Here is a 23,084-nt window from a genome sequence, read left to right as displayed (position 1 = left end):
GGCAGCACTAATGATTTAATTTGCATTGCAGACCTGTAATTTGCATTGTGCCTTAATTTTGTTTAACCTGCTGTTTAAAGACAGCAATCAGTTAGCCCCTCGAGCTTAAGGCTCTGTGAATTCTTTTAAATAGGACACTGCATCAGACATTTACAAGCTCTTTATTTAAATATAAATATTTCCTTGCATAACCATGGATAAGTGTATAAATTGCTGTGTGTCTTATTATTATCTTCATTTATTACGTAAAGTAGCAAATGGTGAAAATGGTAAACTGGTAGTGTTCGGTTTAGTAATTCCATCGTCTTTTCTTTTCCTTACTAAATAATTTTATCTTCAAATGAAATACAAAATAAAACAAAGGGAACTTGAAAAACATAATATGGTTATTTATTTATTGAAGTAAAAAGAGTTATCAAACACCTATCACCTGGGTGAAAAACTACTTACCCCCTTAAACTTAAAATCTGTGCCACCTTTAGCAGCAATAACTGCAACCAAACGCTTCTGATAACTGGAGATCAGTCTTTCACTTACTTCTAGGACTAGGACTCACTCCCATGCTTTGGATCATTTTCTTACGGCAGAATCCAGTTGCGTTTGAGTTTCAATTTACAGAATGAAGACCGGACATTCTCCTTTAGGATTTTCTGGTAGAGAGCAGAATTAATGTTACCCTCAATGTTGCCCAGGCCCTGAAGCAGCAAAGCATCCCCACACCATCACACTACCACCACCTTGCTTGACCGTAGGTATGATCTTTTTGTGGAATTCTGTTTGGATTACGCCAGATGTAACATGACCCCTGTCTTCCAAACAGTTCCACTTTCCACTCATCAGTCCACAGAACATTCCCAAAAGGTTTGAGGATCATCTACTCCAATTCCAGATTTCTGGGACTACGGCTGCTTCTAAGGCCAAACAGACTTCATATAAAACCATAACGAACTTTTTCCACACTATCTGTTGTTACCCAGATGAGGAAAGTTCCCTTCTGAGCCTGGTTCCTCTCAAGGTTTCTTCCTCTTAACATCTTAGGGAGTTTTTCCTTGCCACCGGCTTGCTCAATTGGGATAAATTCGCACTTTTAATATCTGGATACCGTGTTTATATATTTCTGTAAAGCTGCTTTGAGACAATGTCTACTGTAAAAAGCGCTATACAAATAAAATTGAATTGAATCGAATCAAGGTGCGTTCTTCTGGGTTAGCAGTGGTTTTCACCTCACCACTCTTCCATGGATACCATTTTTGCCCAGTGTCTTTCTGATAGTGGAGTCATGAACAGTGACCTTTATTGATGCAAGAGAGGCCTGTAGCTCCTTTAATGTTGTCCTTGTCTTTTGTGACTTCCTGGATGAGTTGTTGCTGTGCTCTTGGAGGAATTTTGGAAGGTCAGACACTTCTGTGAAGGAACACTACTGTGTCAGGGTTTTCTGTTTGGAGATAATGGCTCTCACTGTGGTTCTTTGGCATCCCAGAGCCTTTAAAATAGCTTTGTAACCCTTCTCAGACCGATGCATTTCAATCACCTTCTTCCTCATCATTTCTGGAATTTCTTTCAATTGTGCCATAGACCTAAGACCTTTTAACCAACTTCTCATTTAAAAACTGTATTTTGTGCTTACTCAGGTTGCCTTTGTTTTATCTTAGATTTTGTTTTAATTTCTGAAACAATTCTGTATGGGATATACACAAAAGCAGAAGAAGTACTTTTTCCCCAGCACTGTAAGCAGTTGTAGATCCTTCACAGACAGCATTTTAATCACAAACATTTCATCCAGATAGACAAAACTAGTTTGGCAATGTATAAACATTTTATTTACTCTAAACACTTACAAGAACAAAAACACCGACACAGATCACTGTATATCTTTCAGTTTTTACTCAGTGGGCTTTTTTTTTTTTTTTTTTTTTTTTTTTTTTTAAGTTGGCCAAGGCAGCAAAAATCTATCATACTGTATATTACAACATGCTGTCTACACTGCCCACACCAGGAATGGAAAGTAATATAGACACACTAATTAAAAAAAAATCATTAAAGTATAAAAGCAACATTTTACAGCAGTTGGAATACTGACGTTTAAGTAACAGCATGTCTTATATCATTAAAATCGCTGAAGAGAATAAACGGAGGCCAGATTGGGGAGGAGGGGGGGAGAAAAGAAAAAAAAAAAAACATGAGCACAACAAAATTACCTTAATCATGTTTCATGTGGATCATTTTCAGTGCCTTCTTTTCTTTCTTTTTTTGCACATATGAAGCTCTGCAGCAAATATAAACAACGTATGCTCATCATCTTCTGACCAGGGAAGTGTCTCACGAAGCAGGTTTAACATTAACTGCGTCCCTAACCTATTTAGACTGTATAACATACAGTGTATGCTATAAATGTGTCGCGAATGCAATTCGATTTACTGTGGGTTCTGTCGATCCAAGTTTACACGATCAAGGATTACACGGGTTTGTTGCGAGCAGTTGATGGTGTGAAGCATGGAGGGGTCTCAGGCACCATATTTTACAGAAGATGATCAGGCACTAAGAAAATATGACTACAAACCAAAATTTAATAAATGCCATTGCTACTGGCAAGGAAGAGGTCTCCAAGAAAATGCCTTTTAATTCATTAATTAGTGTGAATTACCATTTCAGCAAACAGGAAGTACCATGCCCTGAACAGGACAAGAGTATGAGAAGCAGGTAATATCTAATGATAGTGATGGTTCAGGAAAGTGTGTGCGCCTTGACTTTACCAATAGCAACTCCAACCAAACTTTTGATACGTCATGTGCATGCGCGCTATATGGTCAAAAGTATTCGGACACCCGAGTATTGAACATCCCTTTCCAAAACCATGGGCATTATTATTATTATTATTGAGTTGTTCCCACTTTGCTGTTAAATAGGCTCCACACTTCTGGGACATCTTTCCACTAGATTCTGGAGCGTGGCTGTGGGGGATTTGTGTTCATTCAGCTACCAGCGCATTAGTGAAATGTTGATGTGAGGAGGCTTCAGTTCCAGTTCATCCCAAAGGTGAGCAGTGGGGTTGAGGTCAGGGCTCGGTGCAGGACACTCTAGTTCTTCCACTTTCTTCCACACTTCTCAAACCATGTCTTCATGGAGCTCGCTTTGTGCACAGGGGCATTGTCATGATGGAACACGTTTGAGTTCCAGTGAAGGGAAAACAGCATACAGAGATATCTTTGTAGCAACTGTTTGTGGAAGAACCGCATATGGGTGTGATGGTCGGGTGTCCACATGCTTTTGGCAATATAGTGCATCATCTATGATCAAGTTGCCAACACAGTGTGTGAATAACCGAGTCCACTTTTTTTTATCTGTGGAACACACTCTGAACCAGGATATCTGGTATTCAAGCTTGTGAGCACACACCAAGGCTCACGCAAACAGCATGTAGGTCAGATACACAAGGAAAAGAATGAGAACAGAGGAAGCCACTGAGCATACTGATTTTAGCAAAGAAGCTTAGTGGATAATATAATATTCCTATTATCACTGTGCCTAAAATACAGTCAAGCCTATACACAAAATGAAGTGGCATACGCAACATCTGAACATTTATCTTATTGCAAAAGTGGCCTCGTGTCACCTCAGGGCTGTAGTGATAATCTGAAAAGTAGCTGTTCATTCATGATTGGTGGCTAGTCGATCAATTAAAGTAGCTTAGGTTTTAATACTGCACAAATCATCTTACCTGGCCCAGAGCAGGGAAAAACCAAAAGGAAAATGAACATTGACATGCAAAGAGACCCTCTCATAAAACCTGTGAAACTTTCAAACAATGTTGAGACCATTTCCAGAGAGGACTGCTGAATTTGGTAAGTCAGGGAACAAACGGGCGGCCGAAGAGCTGCTTTACTGTCCGTGATCCTGAACTCATACGCCTGGCCTGGTATGGGTTGAGGCGTGCGGTTACCATGACAACGCAGCCTGGTAAAACCTGCTCCGTCGCTACGAGGCAGTACACACAGGGTTAGACCGAGCTATGCTTAAAGTTAGATAGCTAAACAATAAATCGTGCTTCGTGAGACAGGCCTGTCGAAGAGAAAAGCCACAGAAATGTCATTTCGTTTTCCCTGATCAAACACACTCGGTTTCACCTCATTAGCTAATTAGGCTGTGATTCAAGTGTGCAAGAGGAGGGAAAACATGGGAAATCGTGCAGAGCCGTGGCACCCCAGGAGTCCTGGAACGAGCGCCTGTGCGCAAATTCACTTCAATAGGTGGCGACGGTGACGTCCACTTATTTATTTATTTTTCCCCCCCAAAAGACAGTCAGATTATGAGCCCATAGAGCGCTCGGTTAGGTGGGCGTCACTGGACATGACAATGGCACATTCAGTTTTCATCACACCTGCATGGAAATTAGTGGAAAGTGGATAAGAGTAATGAGAGGAGCAGACAGGAAGTACTGCAGGGTCGCGCGGTCCAATGTTCTTTCAGTCACAGCGACATCGAGGCTTACGGAGAAAACTTTTTGGCTTGTGCTCGGACCCTTTTTTCATATTCCACTCTGTTTTGGCTGAAAAAACAAAAGACAAAAAAAAATAAAATCAGCAGCAGCAGCATTTGATTGGACAACAACCTTCCACAAATTCAGTTTGAAGACGAACCGTCACGTCGTTGCTTGCCAGAGATTACATATTGAACATACTGAAGCTTAGCGATTGCATTGACTTTACCAGTAAATTGTGTACGCCTCCGCTTGTGCAGGATCCTGAATATTTGGCTCGTTTAGGAGTTCTTGGATTCCTAGCAAGATCTAGAAAAGAGAAATCCAACGAGAGGAGAGGTGAACAGCACTGACTACCTGCCTTTCATGAGAACATTCTGCCCCCTTCAGGCACACAGTATACAAGGCAATTATAATCTCTTACATGACACTTATTAGATAAATCAAGTTACTGGGAGTCGAACGCATTAATACATATCGTTTAGCTCGTCGGGACAGAATGTATTGTGTTTAGAAGAATTTACATTTTCCCCTTTGGCAGACGCTTTTATCCGCTTACGGCTGGCAAACGCAAATGATACACTTTTCATTAACACACAAACAGCATGAAATGAGCACAAAAAAACTAAACAAAAAAAAAATCATCTAAGTAAATGTCTTGCAAGTTATTTAAATATGACAGTGGTTATTTCCAGACGCCTTGCAACAACAACTACATCAAGCCAGCAACCAACTGACAACCATCCACCCACCGACTTCCTTTTTCTATAGATATTTTTAGCTCTTGTTTGTGAGTTCTTGTTTCTTATTAGCTCTTGTTTCTAGGCTCCTTTTCAGCGAGTGCAAGCTTTAATGGATATAAACTGAGAGACTGATATGGTGAGTCAATTCTCACTTCTTTGTCTGGCCATGTGCCGTGTCCTAGATGTACCAGAACAGCCTTTAACTCAACACGCTACCGACCCTTACAGTGGCGAGTAATTTTACGAACTTACAGTTGCAATAGAAATTATTCAACCCCCCCCCCCTTTGCAAATCAGGTTTATTGTCAAAATTTATAGACTTTCAGCTGTTTGCAATGAACAAATCAAGTGAAATAGTTCAACATAACGAATGCTTCAAATGGTGTCCCCAAATTCAACTGAAAATGCAACTTATAATGACTTCTCTAGTCTCAAAATTATTCAACCTCTTCATGGCAAGCATCTTTAGTACTTAGTAGAGAACCCTTTTGCTGTTATGACCTGCTGCAAACGAGATGCATAGCCAGACACCAGTTTCTGGCAGTGTTCCTGAGGAATCTTAGCCCATTCCTCATGAGCAATGGCCTCCAGTTCAGTAATATTCTTGGGTTTGTGTGCTGCAACCGCCTTCTTCAAATCCCACCAGAGATTTTCTATGGGGTTCATGTCAGGTGACTGGGATGGCCCTGTAGAGTCTTCCAGGACTTCTTCTGCAACCAAGCCTTGGTGGAATTTGAGGTATGCCCAAGCTTCAGCTTCCTCACAGAAAGCGTGACGTTTTCTCCTAGGATTTCCTGATACTTCAATGAATCCATCTTGCCTTCCACATGCTGTAGGTTTCCAGTGCCAGAGGATGCAAAGCAGATCCAGAGCATCAGGTATTTCATGTGTTCCAGCTCAAGCACATCTGGTGTGCTTTTGATTACTGTAGTGGCATCAGGTGTGCTTGAGACAACACCTGTTTTGCATATTTGTGCCTTTGTGAGAGAGTCTATTCATGGGGTTGAATAATTTTGTAACTGGAGAAGTGAATTTGGGAAACCACTTGAAGCATTCGTTGTGTTGAACTATTTCAAGTGCTTTTGTTTGATTTGTTCACTGCAAACAGCTGAAAGTCAGTGAAGCTTGACAATAAGCATGATTTGCAATGGGGGTTGAATCATTTTGACTGCACCTGTAAATATACGTTCACACTAAAATATCTAGAATTATTTTACCGTGTACAAAAAAAATATTTTGCTGATTTACTGGTCACTGTTGTTTTCCTCAGAACACATTTTATTAAAACTGTCACTCGAGTCAAATTAACATTATTCAAAGTTTTGCTTGGATTTAATTTTTTCTTTTTTTTTTAAAGTTACTGAGTAGTATATATAGTAACTGCTCCCATCACATTAACCCTTTCATCTAGTTGGAAATATAAGTCATTTCTCCAAATAAATATATTTATACCATGGTCTGTCTGAATACTCGATTCTGATTGGCTGGAAGGTTTTGACAAATTTTGTTTCGTTATTTATTTTTTATAAATATTTTTTATTTATTATTTAAGTGTTTTTTTGATTCATTTTGGATGTCTCTATTTTTATTTCTAATTTGGAGTGGGATTTCTTTGGTTGCATATCTTTTATTTACTTTAATATTTATTAATAGTTAATATACATATATATTAATATTTATATATTTACTTCATTTAAAAAAAAAAAAAAAAAAAAACACAGTACATTTTCATGGTACAGTCAGTACTGTTTATTTTTGTGATAAAGTTCAACAATATTTTACTCTGATTTAACAGTATGATTTAAACGGGCCGAATTCTAGATCTATTATTTCCCTTATTTTTTCATTCATTCAAATTCTGTACTGCAAACATCAATGACCGCTTTAACTCATCAATGCTGACAAGTGACCAAGGTATAATCCACAGCTACGTGTGTGTTACATGATTTTAATGCAAGACATGGAGGCAGAAGAACCAGCCGACGCCAGGAGGAGTGCATTAAAATCGTGTAATGCACACCTAGCCGTGGATCGTCCCGCTTATACTACAGCACTTTCATTTTAATTCTAAAGATTATTTATATTATTTGAATAATCTGATTGGTCAGGAAGCGTTTACTGTTTTTTTGTAGTTCTGTAGGGTGCGCTCGTTCTAATACGTTTCTATAGTAACAGCTCAAGCACAGACACTTATACGTATGGAGAGACACACACATCTATATCTATAGACACAGAGGGAGAGAGAGCAAGAGAGAGACACAGACAGAGAGACACAGAGAGAGACAGCACGAGAGAGAGAGACAGACAGAAAGAGAGTGCGAGCAAGAGAGAGAGAAAGACAAAGATATACACAGAGAGAGAGAGAGAGACACACAGGGAGAGACGCACAGGGAGAGAGGCACAGGGAGAGAAAGAGATGCCTGTGTGGAAATGACTTTACTGCGGTTATGATGTAAGTGAGAACAGGAAGTAACTTGTCTCTCGGACGTTCCACAACAATAAATCTAAATATAAACCGTTAAAGTGTGATGTGTGGTTCAGTATTAAAGTACACAGTGTATAAATGGCTGTAAGCGGAATCACACACACTCCAGATCAGTGGTTATGAGATAATCCCCTTCGGGACGGTTAGTGTAACTGTGCTGTGTGCCGCATCACACCACTCTGCCGTGGTTCTTCATACAAGCGTGTGTTTTTCCTTAAATAACACACCGAATTTATTTCAAGCAGAACTTCTTAGTCACTCACTTTTCTGAGTAGTTTTAGCTTTTGAGTGGATTTTCTTTTTTGGTAACCAAACCCTTTTATTTCTGCACCAAAAATGCTACTTTTCACAGCCAGCCTTTAAGACATACAGATTTACGAATAATTAATAATAATACGAAGGTTAAAAGCAGGCAGAAACCCGGGGTGAGGAGGCAAACGCCATCGCAAAACACGCTACATGTAAAGTGCAAAGCAGACGTTATAATCGGCTTACCTGCTTGATCGTGATCGCTGGCCTCCAGTCTTTGTCCTCCTCTAGAATGGATAGACACACCGTGCCGGATGGATATACGTTTGGGTGGAAAAGTGGCGGCTCAAATTTACCTGGCGAGAACGAACGGCCGTCGATCGAATCAGCTTTACGTTGAGAACATGGGTGAGGTAATAACGCTGGAAAAGTACATAGGCATCACTCACATTTTGGAGGGGAGGACGGGTAATCGTCCTTGAAGAGCATCCGCAGTTTGAACAAGCCACCTTCCCACGGTGTCTGAAGGAGGAAAAATATATACCAAACAAATTAATGCAAAAGAAGAAGAAGAAACTAGTTTTCTAGTTGGTGAAATTACCTTCAACACACATTTGCCCTTTCTTTCTGTTCGGTATTTACACTCAGTGGTCACTTTAATAGGAACACCTGCTCTCATTCATGCATTTATTGAAGACCAAATAATGCTTTTCCGATCCGCTCCTGTGCCCAGTGCAGTCTCGGATTCAGCATGCTGCGTGTTCGGACATGCTTTTCTGCTCACCACGGCTGTACAGAGTGGTTATTGGTGTTACCGTAGCCTTCCTGTAAACTCAAGAGACTGTCGCGTGTGAAAATCCCAAGACATCAGCAGTTTCTGAAACAGAGGTCGGCCGATTAACCGGCAGAGATAACTGATCACTGGAACTATCGTTTATCTGCAGAAAAATCCACACCGATAGTGTTTCCCAGTTGCGTCCGTTGCAGAGCGGCTGAGAAGGGTCCGCTGTCGTTATCCCGTATGAGAGCGGCCTCTAGAGGTGAAATATAAACCATCAATGACTAATTTTTGTTGTGTTATTTGAAGTGGTTTTTTTATTCATTTTGGACGTCTCTATTTTTATTTGGAGTGTTACTTTTCGGTTCGGATGTTTATCGTTTTATTTAATTTATTATTTATTAATAGTTCATATATATGAATATATTTATAGCATTTTTAAAAGTATAGTACATTTTCATGGTACAGTCAGTGCTGTTTATTTTTCTAATAAAGTTTAGCAAGAGTTTTCTTTGAGTGTTATGTTTTTATTCAGTATCAATCTTAAAAAGTACCCGTTGCCCCACTTGGTTGTCGGTTTCTGTAAAATCCACTATCCGGCGACCTCTGTTCTGAAATATACAAATCAGGCCATTTGTCACAAACACCCATGCCACAGTTAAAAAGTCACCAAGATCACATTCTCTCCCCATTCTGATGTGAACTGCTGCAACATGATTGGCTGACTGGATAACTACAGGTATTGAAGTGAAGTGTATTTAGTAGCACTCGTACCAGGTTCGAGCTCTGAAAGGCCAAACCAGCGTATATTCATACGCATTTTATGAGTGTACAGTACATCACAGTCAGTAAAACACATACTTCATATGATGCTGAGATTATGGACTGTAATAAATTATGAGCTAGCATAATGAGCTGACTGTCTACTCGCTAGCCACTTCACGTACATTACAACCTTACGGTCTACACTGTTTTGGAATAAAACTCAGCGTTATTCTGACACTTCTTCAGCTTGGCTACTGACACTGTGCTTCTACCTTGACGGCGTAAACACTTTGCAGATCTTCGGTCTGAGTGCAACAGTTTCCTACCTTGGGGTTGTGGCTTCCTGGATGGTTCTAGCTATTCGCTAACCAAAACTGTTTGAGTGAAAGCTACTGCACAGTACAAACAGGCCCATCTCACACATCAAACATCACATACAGAGCTTCAGGATCCTCACCGTTACAGTCACCGACAAATACATACCCCACGGTCCTCACTTTTCATAAACACATACATCTTTCAGTGGGGAAGTTCATACAGTAGTTACCATATCAGAGCTGCATAACACACTGCCACCCTTTAGTTATTTTTTTCCTCAATAATTGCTTAATTATGTTTGTGCGGTGTAACTAAAAATATATCCGTGACAGTGGAAAGAAAGAAAGAGAAGAAGAAGAAAAAAAGTTAGATACTAAAGTCTGCTAGCTCTCCCTAACTTGGAGAGATCCTCACCCCTTTCTTTCCAGGGATGGCACACTCCCAGTTCATCAGATTCATCGTTCCATCTGGGTTTTTGGTTGGAACAGCTACAAAACCCTGTGAAGAAAAACAAACAAACAAATCAACATCAGGCTGAATAAAACAGAAATGACCTAAAACTATCTAAAAACCGAGTCTTTAAAAAAAACTGCATCCAGTACACCAAAGGGTGAAAGCTCATTTTAAAGCAGCGGTATGTATAATTTGTGGGATGTTTTCCGACGGCAATATCACAGTCCCCCTCAATATAAATCGATGAAGGACTTCATATTTATTCCTTCAATCCCTGAAGGATTTCGCAATCGCAGAAATTAACGCAAAAACGCCACAATACTCAGAGGAGCTCGACATTTTTCAAAGTTACCGCAGGTTTTCGCAGATTTGGGCCAAGACATTCAGCCACGTGCTTCGAACACGAGTACAGCTAAAAGCTCTCTTTACCAGCAAAGATCACTGTGAAAACATTGTGCGATTTTGCCAATTCAAGTAGTTTTCCGCAAAAAAAGCACAAAAACTGCATCGCAAATTTTAAAGAACATTTTTTTTGAAAAACGCCACAAACTCAAGCATGTGTCTGCAACAATCAATATAAGTTTTAAATATGGTTTGCAATTTAAATATCTACCACTTGCAGTTACAGTACATTGCACATATCTTTTATTGACTGTCTTTGTCTATTGTCTTGCACCACAGAATTAGACTGGTAGAGTTGTGTTGTACTGTAACCTTTGTGTTGGTATAATGGCAATAAAGTTGAACTGAATTGAATTAAGGCTGGGGGAAATTATGATATAACGATATCACGATAAATCATGTCAGTATACGTTTTACTGTTATTTCAGTTTTTGTTTGTTTTTTAAATGTACAAACGGAGCAGATGTTCAAATGTTGGTTCATTTAACAAAGTTCATTTAAAAATAATTTTGAAAAATCTTGGTTCATTTAAAAATCTCTCACTGTTAAATATTTAGAATTTATTTATATTTTTTAAATCAAAAAAACTAAATTTATGAAGGTCAGTCAAATGACAAACAAACCCTAAACTAGAATTTAATCGAACCTATAATTGTTGCTAGAGGAATCTGGATACTCGTTAAACACTGGGACATTTGCGATGAACAAAATGGAGACGATGCAGAAAAACGATACGCCTTTGTGACGCCTATGTGCAATAAACAATTAAAGTCATATTTTACAGACATTCAATCAAGTATTACTGGAGACTTTTTTCGTTTTGGCTTTATGCAACACTACTAGTACTGCTGTTCACAAACATCGTGATCCGTATCGCAAATCGTAGAAACACGTTTGAGAAACGCGATATTTTTGTCACCCCTATTTCTCACTCTCAGTTGTTTTACACTAACAATCAACAGGCAGAGAAAATAAAGTGTGAGAGTAAGGCGAGAGCTGCAAGTGAGGCATCATAATCGATCCTTGAAAGCAGCGGGACATTTTGTGTGCGTAAGGTTAAGACGTACGTGTCTGGAAAAGTCTCACCGAACTTATCTTGTATTTATAGCAATTTCAAGACGAAGTCTCGGATATTCAAGCTGTTCATCTCTGAGTTGTCTCTATGGCAACAGACAATTCAGCTTAATGTCTTTCGAACAGATCAGGAAACTGCTCTGTGTCTGATATTGAGGTAAATCCAGACATTATACTTGTTATACCTACAATGGTGCTTGAAAGTTTGTGAACCCTTTCTAGAATTTTCTATATATTTGTGCGTAAATATCAGCATCATCAGATTTTCCTAAAAGTAGACAAAGAGAACCCAATTAACAAATGAGACAAAAATATTATACTTGGTCATTTATTTATTGAGGAAAATGATCCAATATTACATATCTGTGAGTGGCAGAAGTATGTGAACCTTTGCTTTTAGTATCTGGTGTGACCCCCTTCTGCAACAATAATTGCAACTAAACATTTCCGGTTACTGTTGATCAGTCCTGCACATCGACTTGGAGGAATTTTAGCCCATTCCTCAGTACAGAACAGCTTCAACTCTGGGATGTTGGTGGGTTTCCTGACATGAACTGCTTGCTTCAGGTCCTTCCACAACATTTCTATTGGATTAAGATCAGGACTTTGACTTGGCCATTCCAAAACATTACCTTTATTCTTCTTTAACCATTCTTTGGTAGAATGACTTGGGTGTTTAGGATTGTTGTCTTGCTGCATGTCCCACATTCTCTTGAGATTCAGTTTACAGACAGATATGCTGACGTTTTCCATTAGAATTCACTGGTATAATTCAGAAGTCATTCTTCCATCATTGATGGCAAGTCGTCCTGGACCAGATGCAGCAAAACAGGCCCAAACCATGATACTACCACCACCATGTTTCACAGATGGGATAAGGTTCTTATACTGGAATGCAGTGTTTTCCTTTCTCCAAACATAACACTTCTCATTTAAACCAAAAATTATATTTTGGTCATCTATACAGAAAATACTGTTCCACTAGCCTTCTGGCTTGTCCACTTGATCTTTAGCAAACTGCAGATGGGCAGCAATGGTCTTGTTGGAGAGTGGCGTTTTTCTCCTTACAACCTTGCCATGCACACCACTGTTGTTCAGTGTTCTCCTAATGGTGGACTCATGAACATTAGCCGATGTGAAGGAGGCATTTAGTTCCTTAGAAGTTACCCTGGTTCCTCTGTGACCTCGTGGCCTATTATACGTTTTGCTCTTGGCGTGATCTTTGTTGGTCTCCACTCCTGGGGAGGGTAACAATCGTCTTCAATTTCCTCCATTTGCACACAATCTGTCTGACTGTAGACTGGTGGAGTCCAAACTCTTTAGAGATGGTTGTGTAACCTTTTCCAGCCTGATGAGCATCAACAACTCTTTTACTGAGGTCCTCAGGAATCTCCTTTGTTCATATGACGCACTTCCAAACATGTGTTGTGAAGATCAGGCTCTGATAGATCCCTGTTCTTTAAATAAAACAGGAGACTCACTCACCCTGATTGTCATCCCATTGATTGAAAACACATGACTCTAATTTCACCTTCAAATTAACTGCTAATCCTAGAGGTTCACATACTTTTGCAACTCACAGATATGTAATATTGGAACATTATCCTCAGTAAATAAATGACCAAATATAATAATATTTTTGTCTCCTTTGTTTAATTGGGATTTCTTTATCTACTTTCAGGACTTCAGAAAAGTGAGTTATACAGATACTGTATATAAACAATCAAGCACCACTGTACTTTAAAAGTCGTGTGTGTTTTTTTAAGTGACGCATCAAAACACATCCAAATTCCCATCCAGTAATTACAAGTTCGGCTAAAACGTGAATGCTTTTTGTTTTTTTAAACAACCCAGAAGCTGTTAATTACTATAATTCCGACATGATGACAATAACACTAAAACTAGCACACACACACACACACACACACACACACACACACACACACACACACAAAACTGGCAGCGGAAAGCTCGTAGGTGGGGTTATCACTAGATCTGGGGTCAAACTGCGTATATTTTCCATGTGAGGAGTCGAGTGTGATGGCACATCACCCTGCTCAGATTTATTACAGGTTAAGACTTACAATTGGAACAATGGAATTGTTCTGACTCGCTGAAGAACAAAATCTCAGCTGCTAAGCTGAGAAGGAACACACACACACACACACCATTTACCAGATTGGTGATAAATAATGAAATTGATCAGTGCTCTCCTTCTGAGTGCGTTTTTACATCTCTGTCGAGGTGCATGTGCGTGTGTTTAGCGTGCTCTGACTCCAGTGAGACTAATCTGTGTTGTTACAGATATGACTCCAGCTGAAAGCTGGTCTTCAAGTCTAATTGCATCACTGATGATTGGACTGCTTTTGAATAGTGATTGTACTGTGTAGTGTATTTGTTCGAGTACAGATATTTACTCTACTGACTGTGATTGACAGGAGAGAGATTTGAGATATCATGGTATGTTTTTCTATAAAAATTAGAAATTTTATTTTCATCAAAAGTATGTGAACCTCTAGGATTAGCAGTTCATTTGAAGGTGAAATTAGAATCAGGTGTTTTCCATTAATGAGATGACAATCAAGTGTGAGTTAGTGTCCTGTTTTATTTAAAGAATTGATCTATCAATGTCTGATCTTCACAACACATGTTTGTGGAAGTGTATCATGGCACAAACAAAGGAGATTTCTGAGGACCTCAGAAAAAGAGTTGTTGATGCTGGAAAATGTTACAAAACCACCTCTAAAGAGTTTGGACTCCACCAATCCAAAGTCAGACAGATTGTGTACAAATGGAGAGAATTCAAAACCATTGGTACCCTCCCCAGGAGTGTTGACCAACAAAGATCACTCCAAGAGAAAGCCGTGAAATAGTCCACGAGGTCACAAAGGAACCAGGTTAACTTCTAAGCCTCAAGTTAAATCATGTCAGAAACTTCCCAACTTGTAACTGGGAATGTGGCAGTTTTCAAACTCATGTTAATTATTAATTACTTTACACCTGCCATCAATGACCCCAAATAAAGTCCAGCTGTTCCTATAGGACTCTCCTGACGTCTTCTTGGTAACCTCCAAATGGAAAAGCCATGGGCCGCAAAGAGCTTACAAAGCAGGTACAGGATCTCTGTTGAAAAATATCAATCAGAAGAGAGCTACAAAAATTTTTCCAAGGCATTGGATATACCATGGAACTCTGTATAGACAATCAACAAGTTGAGAAAACACGACATGACCGTGACACTACTAATAACAGGACGTCCCTCTAAACTTGATGAGAAGATCAGGAGAAAACTGGTCAGGGAGGCTTCCAAGAGGCCTACAGCAAGATTATAAGAATTGCAGCAATTTCTGGCAAGTACTGGTTGCTCCCTACATGTGACAATCTCCCAAATTCTTCATATCCCTGGGCTGTGGAATAGGGTGGCAAGACGAAAGCCTTTTTTAACCAAAACATTTATTTATTTATTTATTTAAATATGTCCAGTCTCCCAAAACCACATGGAATAATGTGTTGTGGTCTGATGAGACCAAAGTACAACTTTTTGGCCATAATACCAAAAGAGATGTTTGGCACAAAAACAGCACAGCACTAAAAGAACACCATCCCCACGGGGAAGCATGGTGGTGGCAGCATCATACTTTGGGGCTGTTTTTTTTCAGCTGGAACTGAGGCTTTAATCAGGGAATAATGAATAGCTCCAAATACCAGTCAATATTGGCACAAAACCTAAAGTCTTCTGCTAAAGAAGAGGAATTTCAGCTTTCCGCATGACAACGACCCAAAGCAAACCTCCAGATCAACAAAGGAATGGCTTCACCAAAACAAGTTCAAGGTTTTGGAACGGCCCAGCCAGAGTTCAGACCTGAATCCAATCAATGATCTGTGGGGTAACATGAAGAGGGCTGTGGACAGGAGACACCCAGCCGAATCTGACAGAGTTAGAACGCTTTTGCAAGGAAGAACAGCAGAATATTACCAAGTCAAGACAAGATGCTCCAAACTGACTGACTCTTACCTAAAAAGACTGAATGCTGTGAGATAATCTAAAGGTGCTTCAACTAAGTATTAGTTTAGGGGTGTGCACACTTATGTTATTAACCAGGTTATTATGCACCCCCCCCCCCATTATTCTTACTGATTTTCACTTTAATTAATAGGTAAAAGTTTCCGACAAGATTCTCCTGGTTTCATTTTTTATTTTACATCACAAACACCCGCCATTTTAACAAGGGTGTAGACGTTTTATACCCACCGTATATGCATTTTATTTAATACAAACCGAATTCCAGTTTACTTACAAACGGATGATCTTTCCGCCAAGCCTTTCGTTCTTGAGCGAGGCGACTCAAAGCTATACCAGACATGACTTCTGCCGCTCCTTAAACTGATGGATAGGAACCTGGAGGGAGGAAAAAAGCAGATGTGTGAAATAGTGACAAAATCCCTGGTTCTGTCTATTAACCAGACAAAGAAAACACATTAAAAGTTTTTTTTTTGTTTCAAATTCATTGAACCTGTTCCTGCCAGTTCACGAAGCTCCGCCCCCCCCAGGATCTATGATGGCCAGTAGAGAAAACCCAAAATGTTTTCCCCAGAGAATTGAAAATACGGCTTAATTCGTTGTTGTTTTTATCATGTTTTTATCTTCCAGGTTATTTGTACAAGTAAGGAATTTATAACAAAATGACTATTGCACCTTTAAAGCATTCAAAGTCATTTTGTTTTAAAATAAAATAAAGTCAAAGATATTGAAAATTTGATATTCATAGGTGTCCGATTCATCCTGATATAATCTTGATACTTCCTGAAGTGTCACCTGGGACCAACCGGAAGGGTTGTTTGCGTGATACGTGAGCCGTTTAAATAAACACAAGCCGACTTTGCCTTAGTGTGCTGCTCGGACAGTCCAATTTCTGACTCGCGGAGGTGTTTTTGTTCAAACATGAGCTCGTTAGTACAGAGAGTGTGTGCGCACGCGGGTGGGTCTCATATTCAGTCCCTCCAGGATTTTGTGATCGCAGAAATTAATGCAAAATCAAGCAAACTCAGCAATATCAAAATTACCGCAGATTCGGGCCGAGACGCATCGTGATGATGTCACATGACATTTCATTCAGCTTAAGACCTCTTCTACATCGAACACGAGTACAGCCAAAAACTCTCATTTACCAACAAACATAACTGCAAACGACCGGGCACAACAATTTACTGCGATTTCACCAATTCGTGTAATTTTCTGAAAAAATAAAAACAACATTTGCATCACAAATTTTGAAAGAATCTGCAGCACAACTCGAGCATTTTTGGCCGCAACAATCACAAAAATAACCTCTGCGAAATCCTGCACGGACTGGATAGTGAGCTGAGAAAGTGTGTGTGTGCGAGCTGTAAGATGCCATTTACTCTGAAAAATATGATTCAGTTGGTCAGTAAACTTGACGATTACTGCACATTATTCTGTTTAGTGGCAAAGTTGAAATGAAATCAATCGCATAAATTCGAATAAATAAATAAATCAGCCTGTAACGTTGTGGGCATGGCTTTGAACTTGATTTGCATACGAGTCTGAGGAACTGTAAAATGATTTAAATTGGAGTGTTGATTTCAATATTTCTCGTAATGTTTTGCAATAAGGAGTGTTTTGAGAGTTTTCTTCTTGCGTTTCAGTGTGTGTGTGGGTGTGTTGAATTCTTCACGTTATATAGACCGATGTACTGCTCGTACACAGCATACTGATCATACGTGCAGTTTCATTGGATATAAATTAGACACAGTATGATCTGTCTGATTTTTCAAATCATTTATCGTTATTAATGCTAAACACACACACACACGACTGAGAAAAACAATGAGGGTGCAACTAGAAGAACTTTAATATTGTAAACCATTTGAGTTTTATAGGAGTTAATATAAACACAAGCAGGGCTCGTGTGTGTAATAATTCACTCATTTCCCCACATGAAGTTTTTGTACCGTTGGTAATTGGTAAAGGTGCCGAGTTTGCAATTCTTCCGGCACTGATGGGGGCAGCAAATACGTGCAAGTGTTTTAGTCGGTCCACAAGTGGTGAAGAAGAAGAAGAACGCCTACAAGCACACGGGAAAACTACAGAAGATGGCAACAAGTTTAGCTCCGCCCCGACTCGTTGAGAGGAAAGGTAGCGTTGGTTGCCGGTGTGCATCAGTTGCTATCGTTCATTTCAAACAAAGTGAGGAAACACCTGGAATGTGGCAAAGCACCTGAAAGTCGGTCCTATATTATGTTTGTTTGAGGCAGCTAGCATTGTGGCCGTGAAACCAGCTAACGTTATGCTCCATGTAACGTTTGCGATAGCCAGTTATTTGTTAAAGACGCTAACACATTGCAGTATTATAAACTACCTCCTAATGGGCCACCATGCATCGCCATTCAGCCCGTGTCCTGTCAGTCCTGAATGAATGAATGAATAAATAAATAAACAAACAAACAAACAAACAAACATGTTCCACCCGCAACCACCTAGGCCCCCTGACAACCCTGGTCTACTTCTAACAAATAAAAGGAAGGAAGGAAGTAAAAAGAAAGTAAATAAGGAGAAAGGAAGGAAGGAAGTACTTTATTGATCCTGAGGAACTTTGGGGGAAATAAATCTGAACCCCAGGCACTGGTCCAGGAGGTAGCCCAGGACCAGGCAGTTTTTAATTCTTTTCTTTATGCCACTTTTATTTATTGGCTCTGTACTGCACCGATGATTTCACCCTGTCTGTGTGTGTGTGTGTGTGTGTGTGTGTGTGTGTGTGTGAGAGAGAGAGAGAGAGAGAGAAAAAGTGTGTGTGAAAGTGTAAGTAATGGGATGTATGTAGTTGTATGGACATTTTGGCCAAGGCTCTCTCACAAAAGAGAGATTTATCATCTGTAGAGATTTCCTGGTTAAATAAACAAACAAAATAAATATATAAACAAATAAATATTCCTATCTTATACTGTGATCTCGTTCCCTCGCAGTAAACCGAAAGGTAATTGAGCTGAAAATGACATGAAACAAGAAAGAGAATTTGTCTGGGTTTTGTGTGTGTGTGTGTGTGTGTGTGTGTGTGTGTGTGTGTGTAAGTGTAAACAGGTAGCTCACTAATGAAGATGCTCACATACGGTTATTCCAGCGCTAACAGAGAGCTAGCTTCCCGGCTAACGAAATTACAAACCAACCACAAGCACCCGTGAACTTATTATTATTTTCATTTTTTTTACATCAGCTTCATGCTTACCTTTAATTAGATTTTTTAAACCACCGTATTTTCTCCTGCCAACTGTTTTTAAAGAAATGTGAATCAAACTCCAAACAGTTTGTAGCTGTAGCCTACTGGATAGCGAAGTTTCCCTCCTGTAAAAACATAGGATCACTAGGACCCGCGAGGAGACCTTCAAGTGCCTGAATAAAAATATTTGTTAATTGTCGGGATTTATCACCGCAAACTGGGTTTTAGAAATAATATATATTTAAGTAAACCCTGATAGAAGTAAACTGTGGTATCTATTCATGCTAAAGAAAAAGAAAAGGAAAAAAACAAACAAGCTAGCTGGTTAAAAAAAAAACAACGAGATACTAAGGAACGATTTGGAGGGGGTGGTATAAATAGGGGGAAACTCGTTAATTTTTTTATTAATTTGTTTAATTAAATATGCAGCTTCTCAAATCGGGAAAATGATCCGCATAATGTGGACTTTAATCAGGCGATAACTCGGGCCACACACGCAGCTCGCGCAGAAATCAAATCTGTTCAAAATGGCGCCCTGAAAGCCGTAAACCCCGCCCTTTAGTGGCGTCATCGACGTGCACGGGAGCGCGAAAACGTTCAGCGTTTTTAACCGTCACTCACACAGTTAGCAGGGCGTTAGCTTGTGTGCTAGCTTATATGCTTAAGTTTGAAATCTTTGACCATTTGAAGATGAAATGAAGTTCAGTGCAAATGATATAGCCTGTAGCCATTTTTGTTGTTAGTGCTAAAACAGAAATACACAAGAAAATCTTAACAGCGCATCATACACTGTTAATTTAAATCTCCGTTTTACATTTCAGTTTGCTGTTTTCTTTCTTTTTTATGTCATGTAATTAAAGAGCAATTCCACTCAAATGTCAACAGCAGAGTGCTTTCACACCTGTTAGTCTGACTTCCATACTTGTGGTCTGTGTGCTATTTGGTTTGGTTTCTCATTGCAGCTAATAATAAAACTAATATATATATATATGTGTGTGTGTGTGTGTGTGTGTGTGTGTGTGTGTGTTTATTTGCTCACCAAATCTCCAGCACTACAGCTCTGTCCTTTGGCTCAGTTTAGCAGCTCATATCTACATAAATGTCATCCACAACCCAAAACACACAGCATGTTCGGTTCACTTCCTGTATTTGGGCCGCTTCAGGATCGAATCTCCTTCTCACTGTTATTGAACCATGCTAGAGTTCGATTGGAACCATATCTAAACCACCTCACAAAGATAGTCTCGGGCCGGTGCGATTGCTGTGTTTTCACCTGCACAAAGGAACCACACTGAAGAGGAAAATGCACCAGGGTTCGATTCAAACGGACTAAACACTGCATATGCGAAAGCACCCACAGTTACTATGGGAAAACACAGTTGTGAGCACAGGAACAAAATTACATTTAATAAAATGTCGTTTGCTCATATTCCAATGTATTTCACTTCTCTGGTTAAATTCTACAGAGAAAATTACATAGTTTATACATCAACTATATGGAGTACTGGTTCAGTTTCAGACACATTTTGTAGGAAATGTGTCATCTCCCACAAAAGATGCTCTGTTTAATGTCACCATGATAAATTGCTATGTATTTGAAACATGTTATGGTACAGTGCCCTCCACTAATATTGGCACCCTTGGTAAATATGAGCAAAGAAGGCTGTGAAAAATTGTCTTTATTATTTAACCTTTTGATCTTTTGTTTAAAAAAATCACAAAAATACTCTGCTCTCATGGATATCAAACAACTGCAAACACAACACAGGTTTATCAAATAAAATAACTGTTGAATATGGGTGTGCAACAATTACTGGCACCCCTATGAATTCATATGAGAAAAATATACTTGAAGTATATTCCCACTGATATTTTACATTTTTTAGTACACCTGGGTGACTAGGAACAGGAAACTGTTCAACCATGAATTCCTGTTTCACAGGGGTATAAATATGAGGTAACACATAGGACAAAGTTTACACATGCAGTGCTGTCATGTAAAACACTTTTACTACTTTATACTTTGACCATTAGAGGCCTTTAATGGACACACTAGAGCGGGGTTTCCCAAATTTTTTTGCCAAATGACCCAGGTGGACAGCCTTCACCACCCTACAATATTTTTTTTATTCCAGATTTATAATTTAGGACTGCTGTAACATTTGAACATTTTACATGTAACGTAATTGACCAAATAAACCAAAGGAATATTTCTTGCACTGATTTACCAGTCTAATGGGAAGTGTTGTGTTATAGGAAAATAATCCACACTGGGGTGGTGTGAAATGACCTGATGTGAAGCAGACAAGCCTGATTCAGGCCTATACGTAATTCATGAATTTACAAGCATGAATTTAGAAGCAGTATCAACACAATTGTTATCTTATGTACAGGCATAAGATTTAAAAGTGACATTCACTAGATTGCACGTCAGAGCCAAAACATCCCTGTCCATTAGGTTTCCAAGTCAAACTGTAAAAAGTTTAGTGATTTCATGCACAGCGATGTTAAACACAATGACCAGCTCTGTCTTTCTTAAAACTTTTCCCTGTCATCGTGATTGTTTTATGGGCTGCATTTCAAATGGCTTCTTGTTGGTAGGTTTGAAGGCTTCATGTTGGTAGATTTGAAGGCTTTATGTTGATAGGTTTGGTAGGTTTGAAGGCTTCATGTTGGTAAGTTTGGTAGGTTTGAAGGCTTCATGTTGGTAGGTTTGAAGGCTTCATGTTGGTAGGTTTGAAGGCTTTATGTTGGTAGGTTTGAAGGCTTTATGTTGGTAGGTTTGAAAGCTTCATGTTGGTAGGTTTGGTAGGTTTGAAGGCTTCGTGTTGGTAGATTTGAAGGCTTTATGTTGGTAGGTTTGGTAGGCTTGAAGGCTTCATGTTGGTAGGTTTGGTAGGTTTGAAGGCTTCATGTTGGTAGGTTTGAAGGCTTCATGTTGGTAGATTTGAAGGCTTTATGTTGGTAGGTTTGGTAGGTTTGAAGGCTTCATGTTAGTAGGTTTGAAGGCTTCTTCGGGACCTGTTCCCATTAGCAGAGCAAAAATATACAAATTATTTGGCTATATTTTATCTGAAATGTCAGTTGCTCCAAATAAATATTTCTATTTATTAAACGGTTGTATATATATACTCAACAAAAAAGGAAGAAACATCCTCTCACATTCAACTGCTTTTATTTCCAGCAAATTTCTTAACATGTGTAAATATTTGTATAACATAAAAAGATTGAACAACTGAGTCATAAACTGAACAAGTTTCACAGATGTTGGACGAACAGAAATGGAATAATGAGTCCCTGAACAAAGTGGGGCTGGTTAGGGTTAGTGTTATCAAAAGTTAGTATCTGGTGTGGCCACCAGCTGCTTTAAGTACTACAGTGCATCTCACCCTCATGGACTGCACCACATTTGTCAGTTCTTGCTGTGAGATGTTACCGCACTCTTTCACCAAGGCATTTACAAGTTCTCTCGATCATGTCCGGGGGGGTTAGCACACACATGGTTACATGTAATTTTCCACTGCAAGGAAGATCAGCTGTCCTTTCTGACTCCCTGTAGCACCATCTTAGGTGTTTTACATTACATACATTACAGTTTATTGCTCTGGCCACATCTGCAGTCCTCATGCCTCCCTGCAGCAGGCCTATGGCATGTTCACGCAGGTGAGCAGGAACCCTAGGCAGCTTTCTTCTGGTGTTTTTCAGAGTCAGTAGAAAGGTCTCTTTAATAATAATAATAATAATAATAATAATAATAATACATTTTATTTTAAATTATTTTAAAAGCGTCTTTCACTACACCCAAGGTCACTTCACAAATACAATTCACAAAACACTAAAACACAATATTATATGTATACAATTATACATATTCATATATATATATATATATACACATTATATACATTGTATAATATTATACATAACATACTAAACACATTATAATTAAGTATTATGTAACCATGTCACAGAGAATTAATTTTTAAAAATAAGTCTTTAGTGTCCTAAGTTATTTTAACTGTGACCTTAATATTATATATATATATATATATATATATATATATATATATATATATATATATATATATATATATATATGTAAGGA

General features: G+C 39.0%; 1 protein-coding gene across 1 annotated transcript; it reads right to left on the bottom strand.

Moving 5' to 3' along the window:
* Positions 1–356: 356 nt before the first annotated feature.
* On the bottom strand, positions 357–19,296 carry ube2ia (ubiquitin-conjugating enzyme E2Ia). Its single transcript, XM_053613079.1, has 7 exons — positions 18,989–19,296; positions 16,043–16,143; positions 10,230–10,313; positions 8,404–8,476; positions 8,201–8,310; positions 4,707–4,786; positions 357–4,546 (listed from the first exon to the last, which is right to left on the bottom strand). The coding sequence occupies exons 2-7, from the start codon at positions 16,106–16,108 to the stop codon at positions 4,486–4,488; spliced, it is 474 nt and encodes a 157-aa protein (XP_053469054.1). The 5' UTR covers positions 16,109–16,143; positions 18,989–19,296; the 3' UTR covers positions 357–4,485.
* Positions 19,297–23,084: the final 3,788 nt, after the last annotated feature.

This window comes from Ictalurus furcatus, chromosome 24 (genome assembly GCF_023375685.1).
Source record: "Ictalurus furcatus strain D&B chromosome 24, Billie_1.0, whole genome shotgun sequence".
NCBI lineage: Eukaryota > Metazoa > Chordata > Actinopteri > Siluriformes > Ictaluridae > Ictalurus > Ictalurus furcatus.
This window is presented reverse-complemented; position numbering and strand designations above follow the sequence as displayed.